Source organism: Elephas maximus, chromosome 16 (assembly GCF_024166365.1).
Source record: "Elephas maximus indicus isolate mEleMax1 chromosome 16, mEleMax1 primary haplotype, whole genome shotgun sequence".
In the NCBI taxonomy this organism is placed as follows: Eukaryota; Metazoa; Chordata; class Mammalia; order Proboscidea; family Elephantidae; genus Elephas; species Elephas maximus.
The window spans coordinates 83,954,710-83,979,842 of NC_064834.1; the positions used below are offsets into that span (position 1 = coordinate 83,954,710).

General features: G+C 40.1%; 1 protein-coding gene across 1 annotated transcript; it reads left to right on the forward strand.

The window, feature by feature from the left end:
* The first annotated feature begins 12,497 nt into the window (after positions 1 to 12,497).
* On the forward strand, positions 12,498 to 13,442 carry LOC126059434 (olfactory receptor 2H2-like). The gene has a single exon (XM_049855119.1). It carries the CDS (start codon positions 12,498 to 12,500, stop codon positions 13,440 to 13,442), a length of 945 nt encoding a protein of 314 aa, XP_049711076.1.
* The last annotated feature ends 11,691 nt before the right edge of the window (positions 13,443 to 25,133 follow it).

The following is a 25,133-nucleotide window of genomic DNA, read 5'->3' on the forward strand; positions in this document are numbered from 1 at the left end:
GCAACCCCATAGGACAGAGTAGAGCTGCCCCACAGAATAAGCCAAGTCTAACTCAAAATAGTGGGTGTTAAGATTGGCTGATGTTTTTTCTTGTCAAGATGTTCTGACATTTCACCCAAAGCTGTGACCATCACTGTTCATTCAGAATATTGTTCCAGGGTGGTTAATTTCTCAAATCCAGGAATGTTGGGGTAGAATTCTCAGAGATGTCAGAAACCAATGAAGAAGGGTTTCCAAATACTAGGGTGAGGCCTCTGAGAACCAGAAAGGTGATACGGTCAGTTCATCTCTGCCCCTTCCTGGGTCTGTTGTTGCCTCCTTCATCTTCGACACCCTCTGGCCCAGCACATGCCAACTTTGAGCACCATAATCACAACTGTACATGACAAGTGTGTATACGTTTCCTCATTCAGGAACACTCCAGGAAAAACACAGGTGCTGTTAAAATGTGGATGTTCATATGGGAGGCATTATGCTGAGTGAAATAAGTCAATCTCAAAAGGACAAACACTGTATGAGACTACTATTATAAAAACTCATGAAAGGGTTTACACACAGAAAGAAACAATATTTGATGGTTACAAGAAAGGGAAGAGATGGGCAGGGAAAAAACACTAACTAGACAATAGATAAGTGGTAAATTTGAGGAAGGGTAAGACAATACACAATACTGGGGAAGCCAGCACAACTTGACCAAGGCAAAGTCATAGAAGCTCCATATACACATTTGAACTCCCGGAGGGACTGAATTACTGGGCTGAGGGCTGGGGACCATGGTCTCAGGGAACATCTAGCTCAACTGGCATAACATAGTTTATATAGAAAATGTTCTACACCCTACTCTGGTGAGTAGAATCAGGGGTCTTAAAAGCTTACGATGGAGGAGGCGGAGCCAAGATGGCGGACTAGGCAGACGCTACCTCGGATCCCTCTTACAACAAAGACACGGAAAAACAAGTGAATCGATCACATACATAACAATCTACGAACCCTGAACAACAAACACAGATTTAGAGACGGAGAACGAACTAATACGGGGAAGCAGCGATTGTTTCCAGAGCCTGGAGCCAGCATACCAGTCAGGTACGGCACAAGCACAGAGACCTGCTCCACCCCCCTGAACTAACCCCGGGAGGGGGACTAGCCGGTTCCACGGGCGGCGTGGGACGCAGCCGTTAGGAGAAGTCCCCGGGAGGCAGTGACTGATCTTGGAGCAGAAAGAGTAGCATCCGAGCCGGGGAACTGTCCCACAGGGATTTGGACTGCACGCAGGTACGCCATAAACACGGAGAGTTGCTCCACCCCCTGAACTAACCCCGGGAAGGTGACCATCCGGGTCGCGCGGGCGGCGTGGGACGCAGCCGGTAGGAGAAGTCCCCGGGAGGCAGCGACTGGTATTGGAGCGGGGAGAACAGCGTTCCAGCCGGGACACTCGGTCGCGGCACAAGCACAGGGAGCTACTCCACCCATCTGAACTAACCCCGGGAGGGGGCCCACCTGGTTCACGGGGGCGGCACGGCCACGCGGCTGGAGGGACGAGAAGTCCCCGGGAGGCAGCGACTGATTTTGGAGTCGAGAGTGCACCGTCCCAGTAGGGGAGCCTTGACGCTGGGCGTGGGGCTGGAAGCGGAGGATCTGACCGTGACTCCAGCGGGCCAGACCCCCCGGGGGCAATCTCCACACAGACAGCACACATAGGCGACGCGCCCGCGGGAATCTCAGATATAAGAGTCATTCCAAGCAAGACAAGCAACTCTGGCTATATTCTGAGGTGCTACTCTCCTATCTCTCTGTTCCCTCCCCCACCCTCCCCAGGCGGCTTCATTAACATCTGAATAGCCTGAGCCAGAGGGAGAACTCTGATAGGGATCTGACTGCAGTTTTTTTTTAGCGGATTTTCTGGAAAAACTAGTTTCCCAGTGATGGCTCGGAGACAACAATCCATATCAAACCACTTAAAGAAGCAGACCGTGACAGCTTCTCCAACTCCCCAAACAAAAGAATCAAAATCTTTCCCAAATGAAGATACAATTTTGGAATTATCAGATACAGAATATAAAAAACTAATTTACAGAATGCTTAATGATATCACAAATGAAATTAGGATATCTGCAGAAAAAGCCAAGGAACACACTGATAAAACTGTTGAAGAACTCAAAAAGATTATTCAAGAACATACTGGAAAAATTAATAAGTTGCAAGAATCCATAGAGAGACAACATGTAGAAATCCAAAAGATTAACAATAAAATAACAGAATTAGACAACACACTAGGAAGTCAGAGGAGCAGACTCGAGCAATTAGAATGCAGACTGGGACATCTGGAGGACCAGGGAATCAACACCAACATAGCTGAAAAAAAATCAGATAAAAGAATTAAAAAAAATGAAGAAACCCTAAGAATTATGTGGGACTCTATCAAGAAGGATAACCTGCGGGTGATTGGAGTCCCAGAACAGGGAGGGGGGACAGAAAACACAGAGAAAATAGTTGAAGAACTTCTGACAGAAAACTTCCCTGACATCATGAAAGACGAAAGGATATCTATCCAAGATGCTCATCGAACCCCATTTAAGATTGATCCAAAAAGAAAAACACCAAGACATATTATCATCAAACTCACCAAAACCAAAGATAAACAGAAAATTTTAAAAGCAGCCAGGGAGAAAAGAAAGGTTTCCTTCAAGGGAGAATCAATAAGAATATGTTCTGACTACTCAGCAGAAACCATGCAGGCAAGAAGGGAATGGGGCGACATATACAGAACACTGAAGGAGAAAAACTGCCAGCCAAGGATCATATATCCAGCAAAACTCTCTCTGAAATATGAAGGTGAAATTAAGATATTTACAGACAAACACAAGTTTAGAGAATTTGCAAAAACCAAACCAAAGCTACAAGAAATACTAAAGGATATTGTTTGGTCAGAGAACCAATAATATCAGATATCAGCACAACACAAGGTCACAAAACAGAACGTCCTGATATCAACTCAAATAGGGAAATCACAAAAACAAACAAATTAAGATTAATTAAAAAAAAAATACACATAACAGGGAATCATGGAAGTCAATAGGTAAAAGATCACAATAATCAAAAAGAGGGACTAAATACAGGAGGCATTGAACTGCCATATGGAGAGTGATACAAGGCGATATAGAACAATACAAGTTAGGTTTTTACTTAGAAAAATAGGGGTATATAATGAGGTAACCACAAAAAGGTATAACAACTCTATAACTCAAGACAAAAACCAAGAAAAACGTAACGACTCAACTAACATAAAGTCAAACACTATGAAAGTGAGGATCTCACAATTTACTAAGAAAAACGCCTCAGCACAAAAAAGTATGTGGAAAAATGAAATTGTCAACAACACACATAAAAAGGCATCAAAATGTCAGCACTAAAAACTTATTTATCTATAATTACCCTGAATGTAAATGGACTAAATGCACCAATAAAGAGACAGAGAGTCACAGACTGGATAAAGAAACACGATCCATCTATATGCTGCCTACAAGAGACACACCTTAGACTTAGAGACACAAACAAACTAAAACTCAAAGGATGGAAAAAAGTATATCAAGCAAACAATAAGCAAAAAAGAAGAGGAGTAGCAATATTAATTTCTGACAAAATAGACTTTAGACTTAAATCCACCACAAAGGATAAAGAAGGACACTATATAATGATAAAAGGGACAATTGATCAGGAAGACATAACCATATTAAATATTTACGCACCCAATGACAGGGCTGCAAGATATATAAATCAAATTTTAACAGAACTGAAAAGCGAGATAGATACCTCCACAATTATAGTAGGAGACTTCAACACACCCCTTTCGGAGAAGGACAGGACATCCAGTAAGAAGCTCAACAGAGACACGGAAGATCTAATTAAAACAATCAACCAACTTGACCTCATTGACTTATACAGAACTCTCCACCCAACTGCTGCAAAATATACTTTTTTTTCTAGCGCACATGGAACATTCTCTAGAATAGACCACATATTAGGTCATAAAACAAACCTTTGCAGAGTCCAAAACATCGAAATATTACAAAGCATCTTCTCAGACCACAAGGCAATAAAACTAGAGATCAATAACAGAAGAACGAGGGAAAAGAAATCAAATACTTGGAAAATGAACAATACCCTCCTGAAAAAAGACTGGGTTATAGAAGACATCAAGGAGGGAATAAGGAAATTCATAGAAAGCAACGAGAATGAAAATACTTCCTATCAAAACCTCTGGGACACAGCAAAAGCAGTGCTCAGAGGCCAATTTATATCAATAAATGCACACATACAAAAAGAAGAAAGAGCCAAAATCAGAGAACTGTCCCTACAACTTGAACAAATAGAAAGTGAGCAACAAAAGAATCCATCAGGCACCAGAAGAAAACAAATAATAAAAATTAGAGCTGAACTAAATGAATTAGAGAACAGAAAAACAATTGAAAGAATTAACAAAGCCAAAAGCTGGTTCTTTGAAAAAATTAACAAAATTGATAAACCATTGGCTAGACTGACTAAAGAAATACAGGAAAGGAAACAAATAACCCGAATAAGAAATGAGAAGGACCACATCACAACAGAACCAAATGAAATTAAAAGAATCATTTCAGATTATTATGAAAAATTGTACTCTAACAAATTTGAAAACCTAGAAGAAATGGATGAATTCCTTGAAAAACACTACCTACCTAAACTAACACATTCAGAAGCAGAACAACTAAATAGACCCATAACAAAAAAAGAGATTGAAACGGTAATCAAAAAACTCCCAACAAAAAAAAGTCCTGGCCCGGACGGCTTCACTGCAGAGTTCTACCAAATTTTCAGAGAAGAGTTAACACCACTACTACTAAAGGTATTCCAAAGCATAGAAAATGACGGAATACTACCCAACTCATTCTATGAAGCCACCATCTCCCTGATACCAAAACCAGGTAAAGACATTACAAAAAAAGAAAATTATAGACCTATATCCCTCATGAACATTGATGCAAAAATCCTCCACAAAATTCTAGCCAATAGAATCCAACAACACATCAAAAAAATAATTCACCCTGATCAAGTGGGATTTATACCAGGTATGCAAGGCTGGTTTAATATCAGAAAAACCATTAATGTAATCCATCACATAAATAAAACAAAAGACAAAAACCACATGATCTTATCAATTGATGCAGAAAAGGCATTTGACAAAGTCCAACACCCATTTATGATAAAAACTCTTACCAAAATAGGAATTGAAGGAAAATTCCTCAACATAATAAAGGGCATCTATGCAAAGCCAACAGCCAATATCACTCTAAATGGAGAGAACCTGAAAGCATTTCCCTTGAGAACGGGAACCAGACAAGGATGCCCTTTATCACCGCTCTTATTCAACATCGTGTTGGAAGTCTTAGCCAGGGCAATCAGGCTAGACAAAGAAATAAAAGGTATCCGGATTGGCAAGGAAGAAGTAAAGTTATCACTATTTGCAGATGACATGATTATATACACAGAAAACCCTAAGGAATCCTCCAGAAAACTACTGAAACTAATAGAAGAGTTTGGCAGAGTCTCAGGTTATAAAATAAACATACAAAAATCACTTGGATTCCTCTACATCAACAAAAAGAACACCGAAGAGGAAATAACCAAATCAATACCATTCACGGTAGCCCCCAAGAAGATAAGATACTTAGGAATAAATCTTACCAAGGATGTAAAAGACCTATACAAAGAAAACTACAAAGCTCTACTACAAGAAATTCAAAAGGACATACTTAAGTGGAAAAACATACCTTGCTCATGGATAGGAAGACTTAACATAGTAAAAATGTCTATTCTACCAAAAGCCATCTATACATTTATCGCACTTCCGATCCAAATTCCAATGTCATATTTTAAGGGGATAGAGAAACAAATCACCAATTTCATATGGAAGGGAAAGAAGCCCCGGATAAGCAAAGCACTACTGAAAAAGAAGAAGAAAGTGGGAGGCCTCACCTTACCTGACTTCAGAACCTATTATACAGCCACAGTAGTCAAAACAGCCTGGTATTGGTACAACAACAGACACATAGACCAATGGAACAGAATTGAGAACCCAGACATAGATCCATCCACGTATGAGCAGCTGATATTTGACAAAGGACCAGTGTCAATTAACTGGGGAAAAGACAGCCTTTTTAACAAATGGTGCTGGCATAACTGGATATCCATTTGCAAAAAAATGAAACAGGACCCATACCTCACACCATGCACAAAAACTAACTCCAAGTGGATCAAAGACCTAAACATAAAGACTAAAACGATAAAGATCATGGAAGAAAAAATTGGGACAACCCTAGGAGCCCTAATACAAGGTATAAACAGAATACAAAACATTACCAAAAATGATGAAGAGAAACCCGATAACTGGGAGCTCCTAAAAATCAAACACCTATGCTCATCTAAAGACTTCACCAAAAGAGTAAAAAGACCACCTACAGATTGGGAAAGAATTTTCAGCTATGACATCTCCGACCAGCGCCTGATCTCTAAAATCTACATGATTCTGTCAAAACTCAACCACAAAAAGACAAACAACCCAATCAAGAAGTGGGCAAAGGATATGAACACACATTTCTCTAAAGAAGATATTCAGGCAGCCAACAGATACATGAGAAAATGCTCTCGATCATTAGCCATTAGAGAAATGCAAATTAAAACTACGATGAGATTCCATCTCACACCAGCAAGGCTGGCATTAATCCAAAAAACACAAAATAATAAATGTTGGAGAGGCTGCGGAGAGATTGGAACTCTCATACACTGCTGGTGGGAATGTAAAATGGTACAACCACTTTGGAAATCTATCTGGCGTTATCTTAAACAGTTAGAAATAGAACTACCATACAACCCAGAAATCCCACTCCTCGGAATATACCCTAGAGATACAAGAGCCTTCATACAAACAGATATATGCACACCCATGTTTATTGCAGCTCTGTTTACAATAGCAAAAAGTTGGAAGCAACCAAGGTGTCCATCAACGGATGAATGGGTAAATAAATTGTGGTATATTCACACAATGGAATACTACGCATCGATAAAGAACAGTGACGAATCTCTGAAACATTTCATAACATGGAGGAACCTGGAAGGCATTATGCTGAGCAAAATGAGTCAGAGGCAAAAGGACAAATACTGTATAAGACCACTATTATAAGATCTTGAGAAATAGTAAACCTGAGAAGAACACATACTTTTGTGGTTACGAGGGGGGGAGGGAGGGAGGGTGGGAGAGGGTTTTTTTATTGATTAATCAGTAGATAAGAACTGCTTTAGGTGAAGGGAAAGACAACACTCAATACATGGAAGGTCAGCTCAATTGGACTGGACCAAAAGCAAAGAAGTTTCCGGGATAAAATGAATGCTTCAAAGCTCAGCGGAGCAAGCGCGGGGGTCTGGGGAACATGGTTTGCGGGGACTTCTAAGTCAATTGGCAAAATAATTCTATTATGAAATCATTCTGCATCCCACTTTGAAATGTGGCGTCTGGGGTCTTAAATGCTAACAAGCAGCCATCTAAGATGCAGCAATTGGTCTCAACCCACCTGGAGCAAAGGAAAATGAAGAACACCAAGCCCACATGACAACTAAGAGCCCAAGAGACAGAAAGGGCCACATGAACAAGAGACCTACATCATCCTGAGACCAGAAGAACTAGTTGGTGCCCGGCCACAATCGATGACTGCCCTGACAGGGAGCTCAGCAGAGGACCCCTGAGGGAGCAGGAGAGCAGTGGGATGCAGACCCCAAATTCTCATAAGAAGACCAAACTTAATGGTCTGACTGAGACTGGAGGAATCCCGGCGGCCATGCTCTCCAGACCTTCTGTTGACACAGGACAGGAACCATCCCTGAAGACAACTCATCAGACATGAAAGGGACTGGTCAGCGGGTGGGAGAGAGACGCTGATGAAGAGTGAGCTAATTATATCAGGTGGACACTTGAGATTGTGTTGGCAACTCTTGTCTGGAGGGGGGATGGGAGGATAGAGAGAGAGGGAAGCCGGCAAAATTGTCAAGAAAGGAGAGACTGAAAGGGCTGACTCAAGACGGGGAGAGTAAGTGGGAGTAGGGAGTGAGATGTATGTAAACTTATATGTGACAGACTGATTGGATTTGTAAACGTTCACTTGAAGCTTAATAAAAGTTATTATAAAAAAAAAAAAAAAAAAAGCTTACGATGGCCATCTAAGATACTCCACTGATCTACCCCATCTAGAGCAAGGGAGAATGAAGAAAAACAAACACACAAGGGAAAGATTAGTCCAAAGGACTAAAGGACCACAATTACCACAGCCTCCACCGGGCTGAGTCCAGCATAACTAGATGGTGCCCAGCTACTACCACTGACCGCTCAGACAGGGATCACAGTAAAGGGTCCTGGACAGAGCTGGAGAAAAATGTAGAACAAAATTCTTTTTTTAAACTGTACTTTAGATGAAGGTTTACAGAACAAACTAGTTTCTCACCAAACAGTTAGTACACACATTGTTCTTTGACCTTAGTTAACAACCCCACATGTCAATACTCTCCTTTCTCAATCCTGGGTTCCGTGCTACCAGCTTTCCTGTTCCCTCCTGCCTTCCAGTCCCTGCCCCAGGGCTGGTGCTCCCCTTTAGTCTTGTTTTGTTCTATGGGCCTGTTCGATCTTTGGCTGAAGGATGAAGCTCAGGAATGACCTCATTACTGAGCTGAAAGGGTGTCCAGGGGCCATACTCCCAGGGTTTTTCCACCCTCTGTCAGACCAGCAAGTCTGGTCTTTCTTTTTGAGTAGAACAAAATTCTAACTCTCAAAAAAAGACCAGACTTCACTAGTCTGACTGAGACTGGAGAAACCCCAAGAGTATGGCCCCCAGACACCCTTTTAACTCAGTACTGAGCCACTCCTGACATTCAACCTTCAGCCAAAGATTAGACAGGCCCATAAAACAAACAGTAATACATGTAGTTCAACCATGTATGTGAGACTAAATGAGCACACCAGTGCAGGGGCAAGGATGAGAAGGCCGGAGGAGACAGGAAACTGGATGTATGGAAATGGGGAAACCAAGTTTGTAAGGGGAGAATTGACATGTCATGGGGTTGGCAACCAATGTCACAATGCAATATGTGTATCAATTGTTTAATGAGAAACTAATTTTCTCTGTACATTTTCATCTAGGCATAATTAAAAAAAGAAAAAATACGGATGCTAGTAAAACAAAACAAACGAACAAAAACAAAAGACTTTCCCCAAATCCATGGGCCTTCAAAGACTTGTACTAACCTATTAGGTTGGTCGATGTGTCTAAAATTTGGCTTAAAAGGGTCACAGCAACTGTGGAAATAATTATGTAGGAATTTAGGAAGCCACAACGGGGAAGCTGGCATGGTCTAATAGGTGACATGCTATTATGGAAAAGACCTTAGAGCACAGGTAATGGAAGACAGTTCTTAAACTTAAAACAAAATGACCAGCGTTTATAGAGTGATACAATCCTAGAACTGAAAAGGAAGCCACTGGTCTAGAATGTTGAAAATTAGATAATATAGACTAAAAGAAATATATTTCAAATAAACAAATACTGATGGTCAAAATTAAGGTTGTACATGGAGCCATCAAGAGACTGCTGAGCAGCTGTTCAGAAACAGAAGTAGGACTAGAACTCAAATCAAGACACCTCCCGTTATAGCCTGCGTTTATCAGAAATGCAGGCTATCCATCAATATCTTTGTTAAACTGAAAAACAAAAACAAGTAGTCACATACAAACGCAGACAATGTGAATTAAGAAAATCATTACTAAATAGTCGAGGGTTAAGAAAAAGGAAGGGAGAAAATCACACACACACACACACACACACACACACAAATTAACCTATTTTAAAATTTTCTTTCTAAACCATGGCCCAGAAACTACCTCTCCTTTCTCTGCTTTTCCAGGATGTCCTGTTGTCCTAGTTCTTTTCACATTCCTCCTGCAGTTCTAAGTCTGAAACTCCTGCAAGAATTGCTCGCAGACCAGAGGGAGGCAAGTAAGTGAAGGAACCTCTAACCCTTCCTTGAAGGATGCTAATGTTGTTATACAAATGCATCATAAGGATTACCTGGGGGTTGGGGAGAGTAAGCTGGAAAACAATTATGTCAGTTGAAAAGTCAATAGATGCAGTCACAAATATTGAATAATAATTTGATTTATATTGGTTTTATTACCAATTATTACTGAGAAGTAAGTAGGTACTGTACAAACAGGTACTGGCTCAGGCTGCAAAACAACAGATATTTAGCGGATGTTCTTCCTGTTTAAGTCACATTGGGGTATGCTGAAATGAATGAAGCCAGATGCCTGCCTCACTTAATTGAAAATCTCATGCAAATGAATGGTATCCTGTCTACTCAAAAGGATGAAGAGAAGCCCATATATTTCCAAACTACTCAAAGTTAAATTTCTCCTGCTTTTCAAAAGCCTGAGAAATCCGTATCTGCAATTAATTGGCACAGCAAGTTCTTATTTGCTTGGAGTTTCTGATGGCAGAAATTTGCAACAGTTTATCAGTGTCTAAAGTAGACATCTGTAGACACACAAAATCTCACATAAGAATGAAAGTAGGATCAAGTTCTTACTTAAAGAACTGTAGCAGGTATGCTTGTGTGAGACACACACAGTCATAAAAAAAAAGCTGCCTTTGAGTCAAGTCTGACTCATAGCCACACACATACACATACACACAACTCAAACTATTGGCAATTCAAGTATTTAGAATGTGGCTTGGGGAAAAAATTAAATACATTAAATAGTTCGGTAGTATCCAAGATCACATTTTCTTTTGTTCGAGTAACTGATGTAAAATTAGCTTTAGTAAAACGTGGTGATTAGAGCAGCCAGAACATGGAATGGAAACCGATGTAAGTGGGAGATTGGGGTAGAGGAGAACCATCATTCTTGTAGATGAATAAAATTAAATTATTAATTTTGGATGTGGACATGTTTGGAGTGATTGATTTCAGTAGACTTCATGCCTGGAGGAAACACCACAAGTTGGGGACTAAACAGATATTTTTGGATTTTGTTGACAGTAAATGGGGAATGTAGTTATGATAATTCAACTAATTATTTTAAATTTACAGGTGGGAAGATAGTCTATTAAAGAAGATTCTGACCTAAAAAGGGGAAGGAAAAAGGGATGTTTGCTGGAGGGGACGTGTGAGAAGTCAGGGGCCTGCAGTACCATCAAGGCACGATGGAAACTGGACCTGGGATGCAGTGTGAGTGAGCAGTGGAAAGGCAGAGGCAGGGGGCACTGCCAGCATCAGAAAATAAAGTTTGAATATGGACTTAGCATTGATGAGAGCGGGAGGAGAATGTTCTTGACTTCATTATTCCCCTGTGATATATCTCCATGTCATGAAGTCTATAATGTCCAGCACAGAACACAGGTGCATCAAGGGAGAAAGCTACTTCTGAAAATCAGCCACTGAAAACCTATGGAGCACAGTTCTACTCTGACACACAAGGGGCTGCCGTGAGTTGGAGTTCACTTGACAGCAACTGATACTGGTTTTACTCTTTTATTTAGCCCAGCTCATTCACACATTAATATCTGCATGGTCTCATACTGCTGACATTTTCACATCACGTCAGTGTCCACCAAAGGAAGTACCAAAGTCACCAGGGCTATCTGTACAGTTAGAAAACGCCCCTGAGATAATTTTGTTTTTCATCAATATAAGAGGTTTTGAAACTCACAGACATGTGTTATTTGGAAAAGCACAGTCAATGCCACAGAGCTGAGACAAAAAAATTAGACAAGCATATTTATTAAATGAACTATTTCTAGTTTTTTAGTGGAAGAGCAACTGGAACAGGCTTTCCCAGATGTAGGAAGAGAGCAGCTAAACAGCTGTTTGCTACTAATCTCTATCACAGCACCCAATAGAACACCACCTAGCAGTGTAATGTCATAAAGAACACCACAGATTTATGCAATTATGGTGGCATTATTGCCAATCAATGAGAATGTTCAGTGACCAACATTAGGTGAAGAATGCTGCTCATTAAGAAAGAAGTGGACATGCTTCAGAATGAATACAGAAACAGTATTGTTTTTATGGCACTAGAAAAAAGTAAATTTTAACCTAAAATCACTTAACCAGAAACTGAAAGGTAGTTTTGATTCTAAAAAGAAGGGTAGAAGATTCAAGTAATGCTGTTACCAAAAGTTTAGCAGGGGTTAGTTTAGAACATTGATCTCCTACATTCTCACCTTCTGGGAGTTTGCTGGAATGATTAAGTCTGAAAAAAGGAATAAGTGACAACATCCTAGAAAAGACAGATATGACACAAGTGTCAGTAAAATGTTAGAGAAAACAGTAAGATATGATATGTGGTCTTACCAAAATAAAAAACCACTTTTTTCTGCTTAATCCCTGAGGTGTTGCTCTTCCAATTCCAATGGGTCCAGATGGACATGGCCAACGACACCACCCCAGATGGTTTTATCCTTCTGGGCTTCTCAGATAACCCCAGGCTGGAAATTATTCTCTTTGTGGTTGTATCCATCTTTTACATCGTCACCCTAGTGGGCAACATCACCATCATAGTTTTGTCCCATCTTGACTCTCACCTCCACACTCCCATGTACTTCCTCCTCACCCAGCTCTCCTTCCTAGACCTTTGCTTCACCACCAGCTGCATTCCTCAGATGCTGATCAACCTCTGGGGCCCAGACAAGACCATCAGCTACCTGGGATGTGCAGCTCAACTCTACATCTTCCTGGGATTGGGTACTGCTGAGTGTGTCCTGCTGTTGGTCATGGCTTTTGACTGCTACATAGCAGTGTGTCGGCCCCTGCACTATGTGGTCATTATGAACCCAAAGGTGTGTCAGAAGCTGGCACTCCTGGTCTGGGCGAGTGGGATTTTTGGCTCCTTGGTACATTCCCCCACCACAATGAAGCTGCCCTTCTGCCATCACCACCAAGTGGATGACTTTGTGTGTGAAGTTCCTGCATTGATCCGCTTGGCCTGTGGAGACACACGCATCAATGAACTTCAGATATCAGTGATTGGGGCAATCTTCCTGATGGTGCCGCTACTGCTCATCCTAGTCTCCTACAGCCACATTGCCTGGGCAGTGCTGGCCATCCAGTCCCAAGAGGGGAGGAGCAAGGCCTTCCGCACATGCTCTTCTCACCTGGTGGTTGTCTTCCTGATCTACTGTAGTGTCACTGCAGCCTACATCCAGCCCCGAAGTCATTTTTCCCAGAAAAGAGGTAAATTCATGAGTCTTTTCTATACTGTGGTGACCCCCACTCTCAACCCCCTCATCTACACCTTGAGGAACAGGGATGTGAAGGGGGCTCTCAAGAGGCTATTTGGGAAAAACAAAATGGCTAGGGAGGACTGAAGAACTCAAATTTAAGGGTAAGGTCAGTTTTTGTTCAGTTCAGAGCCTATGGTACTTAGGTTTGGGTGACTCTCAACTATCAATACTAATACAAGGGGTCAATAATGTGCTTTTCAGACAGTGAGACAATCAAAAGAACATTTTGGTGCACCATGTAGAGTTAATTTTGAATTTAAATATAGGTGCAACTTTGTTCCAGTCAGGGTACACTCAGGAAATAGAAACCACTCCAGTTATTTTTAAATAATTTATTATCATAAACTGTTAGCTAGATATTGAAGAAGAAAAAAAGAAATAAGCAGACCACTGCAGGTGGAGGAGCAGAAGAAAAATACTGGAATTTTTAGAACTTATGTGTCATAGGAGCAGTCCAGGGAGGAGAAACACTTAGGCTTCTAATTTCTAATGAGGGACCATCAGCTGGCTGTACCATTGCCATCTAGGTGATGCAATATGGTGATTCAGCTCACCACATGTTGGAAACCTTGATCTGCTGTGATTCAACTACTACTTCCTAATACACTGTCACTGAGGATGTGAATAAGCATTGTTACGGTCATGTTTGCGAGAACATAAAGCAAACGGGAAGCAAACACAGAAGAGCAAATTCACCACCACGACCAGCCTTCAACATACCTGCCTTTATCTCCCCTTGTGGGTGAAGAAAGAAAGCCTAGTGGCACAGTGGTTAAGTGTTTGGCTGCTAACCAAAAGTTGACAGTTTGAAACCACCAGCCTCTCTACAGGAGAAATATATGTCAATCTGCTTCTGTAATGTTAACAGTGTAGGAAACCCTATGGGGCAGTTCTAGTCTGTCCTTTAAGTTAGCTATGAGTTGGAATTCAATCCACAGCAACAGGTTTGTTTGTTTTTTTTTTGGTGGATGAAGACTAGTAAGACACCAGCCCCAGCCTCACAAAGGAGTTGATACAAGTGTAGGTTTGAAGCTGAGAGACACAGACTTAATAACTGGCACGCATCAATGACATATCACACAACTCTTCACATTACAAAAGAAATCCAAAATACAAGGTTCTAATTAAGAAGACAAACGTGTGGTCAGCTTATTGATTCTGCTCAATATTCTTCCCATTTTTCACTTTCTCCTGAGAATTAACACCATGTCTGATCAGAATAATGACAAGGAGCAAATACGAGTGCTCATTCACAAAATATCCTAAAGAAAAAAATAAAACAGCTACACACTTATGATTAAAGATATTCTCCCTGCATTGACTACAATGGAATTCATTTTTAACTACACATTTTTATTTTCAGATAACTATAGATTTGTTATGTAGTTATAAGAAATAATACAAAGATCCTTTACTTAGTTTTCCCAGTGGTAACATCTTGCAAAACTGTAGAACATGTCTCAACCAGGATGCTGACACATAGTAAATAAAAAACACAAAATAGAGAACACTTCCATCACCACCAAATCCCTCATTGCCTTTTCTAGTCACACCACTTTCTTTGCAACCCCCCAATTAAGCCCTGGCAGCAACTCATCTATTCTCTGTTTCTATATTTTTGGTCAATTAAAAATGTGATATAATTGAGATTACACAATATGTAGTCTTTTGGAATTGACTGTTTTTTGCTGAATATAATTCTCCAGAGATTCATCCACGGTTGTGGCTTGTACCAATAACATTTTCCTTTTGATTACCAAAGAGCATTGCAAGGTATTGATGTACCACAGTGTTATGGATTGAATTGTGTTCTCCAAACAGATTTTGAAATCTTAACCCCTGTTCCTATGAAAAAGAAGCCTTGGTGATGCAGTGGTTAAGCGCTTGGCTGCTAGCCAAAACGTTGACAGTTCAAACACACCAGCCACTCTGTTGGAGAAAGATGTGACAGTCTGCTTCTATAAAGATTCCATTACAGCCTTGGAAACCTTTGGGGCAATTCTACTCTGTCCTGTGGGGTCAGTATGAGTCAGAATTGACTCAAAGGTAGTGGTTTTTTATTTTTTGGTACTGTTGACTGTGACCTTGTTTGGAGGGTGTTTGAAGATATTATGAGTTAAGTCATACCAGAGTAGGGTGGGTCCTAGTCCTAAACCCTTTTGAGTGGTGTCTTATAACAGGAGAGAACAGACACAGAGAAAGGCACACACAGTGGAAAGACACCATGTGAAGATACAGCAGTAAAGGAACATCAAAAATTGCCAGAAGAACCAGAAGCTAGGGAAGACACATGGGACAGTTGCTCCCTCAAAGTCCACAGAAGGAATTGCCATGGCCTGTACTTCGAATTCAACTTCTAGTCTCCTGGACTGTGTATAAATAAATTTTTGTTCTTTAAAGTCACCCACTTTGTGGCATTATTACTATTATTTTTTTGTGTGTGGCAACCCTGGGAAACTACAAAGCATTTGGTATGGTGTGTTGCTCTTACAAGTACCTAAAAATGTGGAGGTGGCTCTGTAATTGGTTATAGGGTACAGGCTAGAATTGTTTTCTGGTACTTTGACAGGGGAAGCCTAGATTGCCAATCTCTCCCACTTAACCTGCTCTTCCTGCAGTCAAAGGCAAGCCATACATCCAATTTCCCAGGCATTCCAGTTTCTTTTTTGGGCCTTCTATTCTGCTTCAATGGTCTGTTTGTCTATTTTTTCAACAAAATCGCCAAATCTTTATTTCTGTGGCTTTATAATAAATTTGATATTTGGTAAGTAGAACCCTTTGGGGTACTTTTTCTTCCTTAAAACCATTCCTTATTTTTTTCTTCCATATTCCTTATCATTTTTTACCACATAGTATGACTTTTAAAAAATATTCTTTTAATATTTCCTTCTCCCCATATATTTTTTTTTTTCTCCCCATAGAACATGTATTCCATGAGGGTACAGATTTTTTCTTTTTTCCTATCTATTTTTATATCTAGAGCAGTACCTAAGAGATGCAAATAATTGTTGCATGTGTGAATGAATTTAGGTCCTAGCCAGCCACTTTCTAGCTGTAGGATCAAAGACACCTCAGTGATCATTCTTCACTTTATCTCTATTTTCCATTTGTGAAACATGGCTAGTAACAGTACCTGCATCACCAGTTATTTTTAAGCGAGATAATTCATATAAAGTGCTTAATAAACTACTTCTTATGTAGTCTATAACTAGGAAAGGAAAATAAACATAACATGAAGTCCCTAGAAATCAGAAAGGGAAAGAAGCTAGTAATAAGTAGGATAATTAGTAACTAGAAGTTTGCAGCACAAGGAAACAGTCTGTAATTAAACCTTCGGGGAGGTAGTTTTACAATCTTTTCTTTAAAAAAAATCATTGAGGAATATAGCTTTTTGAATCTCCATTTTACATGGATGAGAGTATGATTTAGAGGAAGGAGACTGAGAGGGGAGGTGGTCACCACCCCCACTGAGACAGTGTTTCTTAAAGCAGACCAGAGGACTCCCTCCCAGACCACATAAAGCTCTTATTTGAAATGCCGCCTCCTGACTCAGTGCCAGGGCAATAGACCCAGAGGCACTGAAGGTGGACCAGAGGAATCTACTCATTTAACAGCCTCCCTGGTGGTTTCTCAGACACCCTAAATACCCGTAGGCTTTAAGCAGAGGAAGGGACTTGCTCAAAGCCCCATAGATGTTGGTGGAATACAGACCAGGTGAATCTGGTCACAGGGGAAGATAAGGGAAGATATCCCAATGGAAAAAGGGGAAAAGTATCTGAAGAAAGTAAAACAGGGCAAATAAAATGTAGAAGATAAGCATGTAGGGAATAGTGAGACCAATGCTAATAAAGTGCGCATTTCATTACAGATCAAGGTTGGAAAAAGAGGAAAATAGTGGAAGAACTTAGAAAAATATACTTTTGGCTAATTCAGTTTAGATGATTGACTAAATTTTCATGAATACAATTTATCATCATATTTTTCCATAGTCACACTAATTGTTAGCCAGACTTCCCCAAATGATGTCATCAACTCATGAAAAGGCAATGGCTTAAAGCAGTCTTTTTACTTTTGGAAAAATATCACATTAATAGCTTGCCACATTATTTCCATGAAAAAAAAAAAAGAGAATATAATCCTAAGTAAAAATGTATCTACACAGAAAATAAAATGTCAAGACTGTATCTTGAGGAAATACCTGATGCCAGATAATACCCTAAAATATTTTGCAATGTATTTTTTCACTCCCAGTGATTCCCAATGTTCCTAGAGCTCTTCCCACTGAGGTCAACCATCCATTGCTTCAGTGGTGAAAGAAGCCAGTTTTAACCTTGAGAGCTATCTTTAAACACACAAATGGAGGCTATGGTCATGATTATTGTGGGTCAGGGATTAGGTAGGACTTAACTAAGTGATTCTTAAGCTCCATGTGGTATCTGCAGATGTTGATCCCTGGCTGGGCTTAACTGGAGCTTGGGCTGGGCCTGGGCTGGACACTCCATGGGGCCTCTCTTTCCATGTGGATCTGTCCTCCAGGGTCCCTCTATGTGTTTGCCAGGGTTACCTCAGTGTCACAAGAAGAATGTTCAGTGGAAGTAAGAGGAAGCTGACAGTTTCTTTAAAGGTTAAATGTCACATTCCCCACATGGTGGTGGTTAATTTATGGCTGACATCAGCCCAGGTTCAAGAGGAAAAGGAATAAAAATACCACTCAATGGAAGATTGAGAGAGATTCTGCAGTCACCTTAATATACTATGGACCAAAACCCTGGGACAGAAGAAAAAGACCAGGAGAGTTGAGATGATGAGAAGTGCCTGCCTCCATCCGCATCTTTCTGGGTTTGGAAATCCAAGACTTGAGAAATTGTGCGCCCCATTTCCTGATGAAGGGAATGAGGGGCAACTTCATCAAGCACTCTGTGCCAACTTGTGGAGACGGTTAAAGAAAAGACATGTCGGTATGTGCAAAAGAAAAGGTCTACTATAGAAAAGTGAAAATTACATTTCTGTCAAAATGCATTATGGTTTGGGAGAGAAATTTAAATATATTAAATGTTTAGGTAGCAGGCAAAATGGCATTTTTCTTTATCCCAACTAACTGATATGAAACTAATTTCTGTAAGTCCTCAGAGGCAGTAGACACCATGATGACATGGAGATCAGAGTAGCCAGAAGGTGAATGGACCATTGATCCGAGCAGGGAATTGGGGTAGTGGAGGACCATCATTCTGGTGGGAGCACTTACATGTGGATACGCTTGGAAAGATTGATGTTAGCAGGTTCTGTGCCTGGAGGGGAGGTCACAAACATATAAAAATGTTTTAGAGTCAGAGTAAAAAAATAGAGGCAAGATAAGACCTAGAAAAAGTGGAGTAGAAAACAATCAAGATGATAATAAATTTCAATATTTTAGAGCTATAATTATTGTAGAAAAAGATATTTTATAGGTACATCTTTAAATTTTGGGGTTAATATCCTAAATGGGTCCCTAATTCAATTGTTCATTTATTCACAGAATGTTTGCTAAGAGACTACACTGTACTGAATATGTGCAAGGCAGTGAGGTTACATGAAAGGTAAAAATTATTTATTTATCGAGTTTTCTTTTGAAAATAAGCAAGTATATACCTTAAAAGGCAAAAACAGAGGAAGTGTTAAGAAGTAAATTTATCTGGCAATATCTCTTGGAAAACATTTTAGCTATATGGTCAGAGAAAACCTCTCTGAAGAGGTAAGATTTGAGCTGAACTAGAAATACTGGGAAGAGCTAGCATTGTGAGAAGCCAGGAAGGAGTGCTTTACAATTAAAGAATAAGGGCCATGGGCCATAACGTAGATCTCACACTTCCCAGAAGCCAGAGAAAAGAGGAAACTATAGTCAGTCAAAGGCTCAAAAGTCACAAGCTAAGACCCAACTAAATGCTCAAGGGATGCATAGCTTTCCCAGGCAGGGAAGAAGTGTTCCTGTGACTTCGTAGAGTGGGAATTGTGAGTGGTAAGAACATATCTTCACATCAGAATACGGTGGAAAGAAGCTTCTCATGGATGGTTCCTTAGAAACAGACACTGACGCAGCAGGAGCTGTCATAAAGCAGGGTTATTTAAGGGTACGTAGGGCCTTGCCCACCCAATGGCATCAGATAGAGCGTATCATAAACACATTTCTTTTGGATTCCTTTGCGCTAGGATTTTAAGTCACTTTGAGGTATGCTGAAATGATTGAAGTGAGATGCCTGCCTCATTTAATTGAAAGTGTCATACAAATAAATGGCATCCTTTCTACTCAAAGGAGGGAAGAGCGGCCTGTGTGTTTCCACTATTCAAAGTTAAAGTTCTCTGCATTTTCAGAAGCCTGAGAAATCCATATCTCAGATTTAATGACCACAGCAAGTTCTTATTTTCTAGAAGTTTCTGATGTAAGGGATTTACCACAGTGTGCCAATGTCTAGAGTAAATATTTGTAAGAGAATAAATAAAACAGATAATCTCACATAAGAATGAAAACATAATCCAGTAAGAAGTAGATGAATAAGGGTAAAATGATAAGGCACATTTATTTTTTTAATTATTAAATAGTAATAACAACTAAAAACTGTGGCAGGTATGGATGGGTGATACGAAAAATTGAAAAATGTTGACAATCCAAGCATTTAAAATGTGGTCTGGAGAGAAATTTAAACATATTAAAAGGTTAGGTTGCAGACAAAATTGCATTTTTCTTTATCCCAAGTATCTGATAAGAAACTAATTTCCGTAAGTTCTCAGAGGCAGCAGACACTATAAGAACATGGAAATTAGAGTAGCCAGAAGGTAGAATGGACCATTGATATGAACACGGAATTAGGGTAGTGTAGGACCATCATTCTGGCGGGAGCACTTTTACGCAGACATGTTTGGAGAGATTTATGTTAGCAGATTCTGTGCCTGGAGGAGAGGTGGCTAGTTGGGGGCTACTGGAGACCATTGAATTTTGTTGGTGGAAGATGGGGAACCTAATTTTGATTGTTCAACTAATTATTTTAAATTTACTTTATGGGAAGGCAGCCTGTAAAAGGAGATTCTGACCAAAAAGAAGGATGATAAAATGAATATTTTTTTGAGGGGATACTGAAGCATCCCAGCATGATGAGTGCTGGACCCGGACAGCAGCGTGAATGTGGAGTGGAAAGCAAGAAGGCAGGGGACACTGCCAATAGCAGAAAAGAAAGTCTGGGAATGGACTTAGTGTAGATGAGCAGCAGGGAGCAGGAGGAAGGCATTCTCAACTTCCTGATGCCCCTGTGCTATTACTCTATAACATAGCATCCATAATGTCCAGCAAAGATATTTCTCGGCCCCCCAAAATTGGGAATTTGCAGGGTCTGCATCATTCTCCTAACCTCAGTTGACACCCCTTGCTGTTACTCTGCTGTTTCTTCAACGTGCCCCAAGAGTTTAGCTAAACTCATGATTTTTCTCCACCACCTCTACTACTTTCTTCAATATGGGCCTTGACTAATATTTTCCATGAACTAATAGGTGGCACAGTGGTTAAGGGTTTGGCTGCTAACCAAAAGGTCGGCAGTTTGAATCTACCAGCTGCTTCTTGGAAACCCTATGGGGTAGTTTTTCGCCATCCTATAGTGGGGTCACTATGAGTCGGAACCAACTCAATGGCAGTGGGTTTTTTAGTAAGACTTAACCAAATTGAAAGATTTGTTATAGTTGTTAGATACCATTGAGTTGGTTCTGACTCATTGCAAACCTATGTACAACAGAATGACACACTGCGTGGTCCTGGGCCATCCTAACAACCATTGCTATGCTTGAGCCCATTGTTGCAGCCACTGTGTCAATCCATCTCATTGAGGGTCTTCCTCTTTTGTGCTGACCCTCATTTTCCCAAGCATAATGTCCTTCTCCAGGGACTGGTCCCTCCTGATAACATGTCCAAAGTATGTGAGACAAAGTCTCACCATCCCAGCTTCTAAGGAGCATTCTGGCTGTACTTCTTCCAAGACAAGTTTGTTCATTCTTCTGGCAGTTCATGGTGTATCCAATATTCTTTGCCAACACTGTAATTCAAAGGCATCAATTCTTCTTCAGTCTTCCTTATTCATTGTCCAGCCTTCACATGCATATGAGGCAATCAAAATATCACGGCTTGGGTCAGGTATGCCTTAGTCCTCAAAGTAACATCTTTGCTTTTTAACACTTTAAAGAGGTCTTTTGCAGCAGATCTGCCCATCCTTTGATTTCTTGACTGCTGCTTCCATGGACGTTGACTGTGGATGCCAGTAAAATGAAATGCTTGAAAAAGTCAATATTTTCTCTGTTTATCATGATGTATGTATGTACCACAGTTTGTTTATCCTTTCATCTGTTGATGAGCACTATGGTTGTTTCCATCTTTATGCTATTGTGATGAACGCTGCAATGAACATGGATGTGCATATGTCTGTGTCATGGCTCTGATTTCTCTAGGATATATACCTACGAGTGGGATCGCTGAATCATATGGTATTATTATTCATAGCTTTCTGAAAAAGCACGTAGCATTCTCCTTAGTGGTTTTACGAGTTTACATTCCCACCAGCAGTGTATTAGTTTCAATCTACCTGAAGCCTCACCAGCATTTGCTGTTTTCTGTGTTTTTGATCAGTGCCATCATAGCCGGTGTGAGATGGTATCTCATTGCAGCTTTAATTTGCCTTTCTTTAATGGCTAATGACTTTGAGCATTTCTTCACCTACTTATTGGCCTCCTCAATGCCTTCTTTGGTGAAGTGTCTGTCCATGCCCTTTGCCCATTTTTAAATTGGATTCTTTGTCTTTCATTGTTGAAGTGTTGGAGTTTTCTGTAAATTTTAGAGATTAGACCCTTGTCAGATATGTCGTTGCCAAATTTTTTTTCCCCAGCTTACGGGTACTCTTTTTACCCTTCTGGAAAACTCTTTTGAAGAGCATAAGTATTTGATTTTTAGGAGGTCTAGTTTTTTTTTTTTTAGTCATTTAGTTTATCTTCTGCAGTTTGTGCATTTTTAGTTATGCTTGATAGTCTATTTATGCCATAAATTAGGGCCCCTATGTTTGTCCCTATTTTTTCTTCAATGATCCTTATAGTTTTAATTTTTATAATTTGGTCTTTGATCTATCTTGAGTTAGTTTTTGTGTACGGTGTGAGGTATGGATCCTGTTTCATTTTTCTGCAAATGGATATACAGCTTTGCCAGCAGCCAGCACCATTTGTTAAAGAGACTATCTCTTCCGCATTTAATGAATTTCAACCATTTGTTGAAGATCACCTGTCCATACATGGATGTATTTATTTCTGGGTTGTCAATTCTGTTCCATTTGTCTATGTGTCTATTGTTGTACCAGTACCAGGCTGTTTTGACTACCGTGGCTGTGTCAGAAAGTGTGAGGTCTCCTAGTCTACTCTTCTTCAGTAATGCTTTATTTTTCCAGGGCCTCTTTCATTTCCATATAAAGTTGGTGATTATTTTTTCCATCTCATTAAAGAATGTTATTGGAATTTGGGTTGGGATCGCCTTACATCTGTAGATTGCTTTAGGTAATAGCGACCTTCTCACAATATTAAGTCTTCTTATACTTGAGCATGGTATGTTTTTCCATTTATGTAAGTCTCTTTTGGTTTCCTACAGTAGCGTTTTGTACTTTTCTGTGCGTAAATCTTTTACATCTCTAGTTAGGTTTATTCCCAAGTATTTTATCTTTTGGTGCCTATTATAAGTGGTATTGTTTTCTTGATTTCCTTTTCGGAGTTTTCTGTGTTAGTATAGAGGAATCCAACTGATTTCTGTATGTTGATCTTGCACCCTGCCACTTTGCTAAATCTGACTATTAGTTCCAGTAGTTTTCTTGGGCAGTCTCTGGGATTTTCTATGTATAGGACCATGTCATCTGCATGTAGGGATAGTTTTACTTCTTTCTTATCAGTTTGGATGTCTTTTATTTCCCTTTGTTTCCTTATTGCTCTAGCTAAGACTTCCAGTACAAAATTGAATAAAATTCGTGGTAAACAGCATCCTTGTTTGGTTCCCATTCTCAAGGAGAATGCTGTTAGTCTCTCTCAGTTGAGAATAATGTTGGCTGTTGGTTTTGTATATATGCCTTTAATTATGTTGAAGAATTTCCTTTCTATTCTTATTTTGCTAAGGGTTTTTTTTTTTTTATCAGGAATTGGTGTTGGATTTTATCAAACCCCTTTCTACTTCAGTTGAGATGATCATGTGGTTCTTTTCCTTTGTTTTACTTATGTGGTGTATCATGTAGATTGATTTTCTAATATTTAACCATCCTTGCATACCTGGTATGAATCCCACTTGATGGTGATTTTTTTTTTTAATTAACTTTTATTAAGCTTCAAGTGAACGTTTACAAATCCAATCAGTCTGTCACATATAAGTTTACATACATCTCACTCCCTACTCCCACTTGCTCTCCCCCTCTTGAGTCAGCCCTTTCAGTCTCTCCTTTCTTCACAATTTTGCCGGCTTCCCTCTCTCTCTATCCTCCCATCCTCCCTCCAGACAAGAGTTGCCAACACAATCTCAAGTATCCACCTGATATAATTAGCTCACTCTTCATCAGCGTCTCTCTCCCACCCGCTGACCAGTCCCTTTCATTTCTGATGAGTTTCTTCGGGGATGGTTCCTGTCCTGTGCCAACAGAAGGTCTGGGGACCATGGCCGCTGGGATTCCTAGTCTCAGTCAGACCATTAAGTTTGGTCTTTTTATGAGAATTTGGGGTGTGCATCCCACTGATCTCCTGCTCCCTCAGGGGTCCTCTGCTGTGCTCCCTGTCAGGGCAGTCATCGATTGTGGCCGGGCACCAACTAGTTCTTCTGGTCCCAGGATGATGTGATTTTTTTTTTTTTTTTGATGTGCTGTATAAGTTCTATTGTCTAGAATTTTGTTCAGAAGTTTTGTATCTGTATTCATGAGGAATATAGGTCTGTAATTTTCTTTTTTTTGTCATATGTTTGCCTGGTTTCAGTATCAGGGTTACATTGGCTTCATAGAATGAATTCTTGAGTATTCCTTCCTTTTTCATACTCTGAAATAGTTTGAATAGTGTTTGTGTGAGCTTTTCTCTGAATGTTTGACAGAATTCTTTAGTGAAGCTGTCTGGGCCAGGGCTTTTTTGATTGGATTTTTTTTTTTTTAATTACCTCTTCAATCTCTTCTTTTGTTATAGGTCTGATATTATTTATTGTATTTTGATTTTATTTAAGGTTTCCCTGGCTACACTAAAATTACAATTTTCAGAGTCTTTCTGTTGTTGCCCAAGAAGCCTTTTGCTCATCTTTGTTCTGCTCTTGGAAAAACTGTCAGGGCATGGCACTGGGAAGACTTGCTCACCAAGTACCAGTTTTTTTCTTTCGGAAAATGTATTCACTATTTCTAGGAGCAGGAGTCAGGTAGCTTCTGTCCTGTCTCATCCTTCATTCTAAAATGAAATAATTTCTGAAATTCCAAAAGGCTGCATGAAAGGTATTACATAGAAACTGAAAAAAACATTTTTGAGAGATGCTGATGCTTCACCTGTCATGTTCTCTTTAGGATCTCCCTAATAACTCAGAAGCGGACTACCAGTTCTTTTTTCCCGTACCCCTTTACACAATCACCTTTTTTCTCACCCCCCCTTTGCACAATCACCCTTCTTCCAGGGGAATCATTTCTGGATTAAGGCTTCTTATTTAAAGGCATTGCCACATCTCTGTGGGCAAGACTTTGGCTCCATTACTTTGGACACATCTGGAAAGGTCGATTA

Bases quoted from the DNA above. Each gene is read 5' to 3' on its own strand.
- LOC126059434 (XM_049855119.1), top strand. From the start codon at position 12,498: ATGGACATGGCCAACGACACCACCCCAGATGGTTTTATCCTTCTGGGC.